This window comes from Chiloscyllium plagiosum, chromosome 48 (genome assembly GCF_004010195.1).
Source record: "Chiloscyllium plagiosum isolate BGI_BamShark_2017 chromosome 48, ASM401019v2, whole genome shotgun sequence".
In the NCBI taxonomy this organism is placed as follows: domain Eukaryota; kingdom Metazoa; phylum Chordata; class Chondrichthyes; order Orectolobiformes; family Hemiscylliidae; genus Chiloscyllium; species Chiloscyllium plagiosum.
The window spans coordinates 3,223,420-3,227,639 of record NC_057757.1 but is presented as its reverse complement, the minus strand read 5'-3'; the positions used below and the strand labels follow the sequence as shown (position 1 = coordinate 3,227,639).

The 4,220-nt window shown below is 49.7% G+C and overlaps 1 protein-coding gene across 1 annotated transcript in view; it reads right to left on the bottom strand.

The window, feature by feature from the left end:
• The window catches only part of LOC122544323 (histidine N-acetyltransferase-like), a 32,184-nt gene extending 29,120 nt beyond the window's left edge, over positions 1-3,064 (bottom strand). The window contains exons 1-2 of the mRNA XM_043683494.1: positions 3,028-3,064; positions 2,806-2,917 (exon numbers count right to left, since the gene is read on the bottom strand). Of these exons, the coding sequence (XP_043539429.1) occupies positions 2,806-2,907 (102 nt within the window). The 5' untranslated portion in view covers positions 2,908-2,917; positions 3,028-3,064. The remainder of the gene's footprint in view (positions 1-2,805; positions 2,918-3,027) is intronic.
• Between the last annotated feature and the right edge of the window lie 1,156 nt (positions 3,065-4,220).

Sequence of the window (4,220 nt, the reverse complement as noted above, 5' to 3'; positions counted from 1 at the left end):
ATTTAGTGCTTCCCCTATCTCCTCTGACTCCACACACAACTTCCCACTACTATCCTTGATTGGCCCTAATCTTACTCTCGTCATTCTTTTATTCCTTAAATACCTATAGAAAGCCTTAGGGTTTACCCTGATCCTATCCGCCAACAACTTCTCATGTCTCCTCCTGGCTCTTCTGAGCTCTCTCTTTAGGTCTTTCCTGGCTACCTTGTAATCCTCAAGCGCCCTAACTGAACCTTGACATCTCATCCTAACATAAGTCTTCTTCTTCCTCTTGACCAGAGATTCCACTTCCTTCGTAAACCACGGCTCCTGCGCTCTACAGCTTCCTCCCTGCCTGACAGGTACATACTTATCTAGGACACACAGGAGCTTTTCCTTGAATAAGCTCCTTCTGTTCCATTTTAAAACTGTGTTTTAAGGGGGTTTGTTTATTGGGACTGTTGTGTATATTCAGAACAGCATAATTAAGTCAAGTTTGGATAGATTGAGTTCTGTAGGGGTTCTTTATTCTGTTCTCTGTGTTTCATTGTGTAATTTTGAGAATAAATTTCTGTCTGTTTTAAAACCTAGTAGTCAACCGAGCTAGCTTACTCCAGCTAATTCTCACTGTACAGTTATGAAACAAATTGTAAAGTTATGATCTGGGGTTTCTGCTTAAGAATATTTTGAGTGGTCTCGCCTAGTCCATAACACAATGATGTGCATTTGTTTGGCGTCCAACATCAGTAAACTGGAAATCGCCCCTCCTGTCTAAGATACTCAGGTAAAGGGTAGGTGATGGCTTATTGGCAGGTCTGCTAATCCAGAGATACTGGTAATGTTCTTGGGGACAATGTAATGATAGATGATAGTTTGAAATTGGTAAAAGTTTGGAATTAAGATTCCAATGATGGACATGGTTTGAATGTTGGAAAACCCATCTGGTTCACTAATATTCTTTAGGGAAGGAAAACTCCCATCCTTACCTGGTCTGGCCTACACGTAACTCCACACAAAATGTGTTTGGACTCTTGACTGCCCTTTGGCAATTAGGAATGGACAATAAATGCTAGGCCAAGACAGTGATGCCTTCATCCCGTGAAGGAGAGGCAAATCCAGCAGAAGGTTCGACCCCAGGCCGCGAGAGGGGGCATTCAGTGCGAGACTTCAGTCAAAGATTTTACGGAGCGGCTGAAAGGAAGAGGGCGAGAGGCAGAGAGGACCCTTCGAATTCAAGATGTTGGAATTTCAGTTTATGAAAATCTGGAATTAAGAGTCTAATGATCATGGATCCATTTTGGATTGCTCGGGAACCCCAGCTGGTTCAGTGATGTCCTTTAGGGAAGGAAATCTGCTGACATTACCTGGTCTGGCTAACATATGACTCACAGCAATGTAGCTGACTCTTAACTGCTCTCTGAGCAATTAAGGATGGGTATTAAATGCTGGCCCAGCCAGTGATGCCCTCATGCCATGAATGTATTTTAAAAAAAATAAAGAATTCCTATAATGTGGACGCAGGCAATTTGTCCCATCGAATCCCCAAAAACCCAGCTGAAAAGCAAGCCACCCAGATCCACCCCATCACCCTGCATTTACCATGGCTATTCTACTTAGCCTGCATGCCTTTAGACTATGGGAGGAAACCAGGGCACCCAGAGCAAACCCACACAGACACAGGGAGAATATGCAAACTCCACACAGACAGTTGCCTGAGGATGGAATTGAACCAGGGTCCCTGGCACTGTGAGGCAGCAGTGCTAACCACTGAGCCACCATGCTGCCACTAAAATGAGGTTGATTCCTAACTGCCCTCTGGGCAATTAGAGATGGACAATAAATGCTAGGCCTCGCTGGAGACATCCCATTAGTGAGTCAAAAAAAGGTTAGATTAACTCTCATGACGAGATGGCAGAGAAAATTTGTGAAAGGAAATTAATTAGAAGACCATCTTGCCACTCTGAAGATGCAGGCCATCATCAAACTGGGCAGAATGGCCTCCTTCTAGAGCCACTGCCATGTCTACGCTCTCCCAACGATCATCATTAACTGGATTGAATTAACATCAATTGGGAACCAATGCCCCTGGGAACTGAACCTTGAATTACCAGTCAAACCACAATACTACTCACTGAGTGAAAGGGTGGGGCCATGGAAAGCAGTACAGAGTGGAGGACCATTGAGGCAGTGAGACATCTCCTTCGAAAGAGAGACCCTTGATCTCATGCACACCATGAGGAGGCCAGACAGGAGGATATTGCCACCTTAACATCTGGTTTGACTCAAAGTAGACCACACTAAAGATCGGGATAGACACAGGAGATGGGGATGGAGACCAGCAGGGTGGGGTGAATGGAGGAGAAAGTTGAGGTTAGGGAAGCAGCTAACTGAGGGTGAAAAATGTGAATTCAAGGTTAGGGAAGGGGCCAATGGAGGATGAAGGTTGGGTTTGGAGGTTAGTGGAGGAGCTAATAGAGGGCAAAGATGGGGTTTGGAGGTTGGATGGAGCTAATGGAGGACAAAGGTGGGGCTTGGAGCTGGAGCTAATGGAGGGTGGAGGTGGGGTTTGGAGCTGGAGCTAATGGAGAGTGGAGGGTGGAGGTTGGAGGGTGGAGGTTGGAGCGTCAAAGCAGGCTATGTGGGAAGGCAACTCGAAAGGGGGTGAGGGAGAGGAGTTAGACTTGGGTCAGGAGTGAGTGTCGGGGCCAGATTAGTGCCTGAGAAATTAAATAATGAGCCCCCGAGGCCGGAAAGAGCCCGCGGGGGAGGCGGCGGTATTAGTTCGGCATGGCGGGGGTTGGAAACTGGTGGAGAGGTCACACTCACTACTTTCCCTTTTGTTTTTTCCGCAGGGATGGCTCTTCGAGCGGGGGCCCCTGACCCAGGCGCGGTAACGGGCGGGCAGGTGGCCGAGGCCGCCGCGGGCATCTCTCGAGATGTCCATCACATTTTTTTTCCGCAGGGATGGCTCTTCGATCCGGGGCCCCTGACCCAGGCGCGGTAACGGGCGGGCAGGTGGCCGAGGCCGCTGCGGGCATCTCTCGAGATGTCCATCACATCCGGGGAATCGGCCTCCTGGGCGGGGATTCGGCCTCCTGGGCGCGGCACCAGCCCGGCTCGTGGCTCTCCTCCTCCACCGCTGCTGCAGCGCGAGACTCTTTTCCCCAGCACGTGGCTCTGCTCCAGCGCGAGACCTCCATCACGTGACCTTCTCCAGTGCGTCACCCCCTTCGGTACGTGACCCTTCTCCTTTCCCTCAGCACGTGCCTGAAGCTGCTCCAGTGCGGCCCCCCGCTGCGGCACGTGGCCCGTCTCCGGCACGTGACCCCGCGCGGCAGAGCTCTGGCGCCTGGCCCTCGCCCCCTTCGCGGGCGCTCGGTGAGACTGGGCCTGGCCTCCCTTGAGTGGTACTTGCGCGCGCACAGGGTTTCCGTTCAGACGTCGGCCTTGGGTTAGGCCACACTGGGGGGTGGGAGGGAAAATAGAGTATCGCGTTCAGCTCAGGTTGCTGCATTACAGGAAGGATGTGGAGGCTTTTCAGAGGCTGCTGAAGGGGTTTACCAGGTGGCTGCACAAATGACAGGGTGTACAAAGTTAAAAATCACCCAACACCAGGTTATAGTCCAACAGGTTTATCTGGAAGACTAGCTTTCTGAGTGCTGCTGCTGCTGCTTCAGGCAGCTGTGGAGAATAAGATTCATGATTTGGAGATGCCGGTGTTGGACAAAGTTAAAAATCACACAACACCAGGTTATAGTCCGACAGGTTTAATTGGAAGCACACTAGCTTTCGGAGCGACAATCTCCTGATGAAGGAGCGTCGCTCCAAAAGCTAGTGTGCTTCCAGTTTAAACCTGTCGGACTATAACCTGGTGTTGGGAGAATAAGATTGTAAGACACAGAATTTATAGCAAAAGTTTACAGTGTGATGTAATTGAAAACTTAACTCAAAAATAGATGACAGGGCGTGTACTTTAAGGAGAAGCTCAAAAGAAACTCTGGTGTGGCGGAGGCTGAGAGGAGAAGTCTGTAAAATTATGAGATTGGTTTGATGGTCCAGATAGCTGAAATGTGTAATACGAGGGGCATGCATTTAAGATGTCCAAAGGAGGGTCAGGTTTGCAGAGTGTGGGAGGAGCTGAAAATGTGTTGCTGGAAAAGCGCAGCAGGTCAGGCAGCATCCAAGGAGCAGGAGAATCGACGTTTCGGGCAAGCACCCTTCTTCAGGAATGAGGAGAGTGT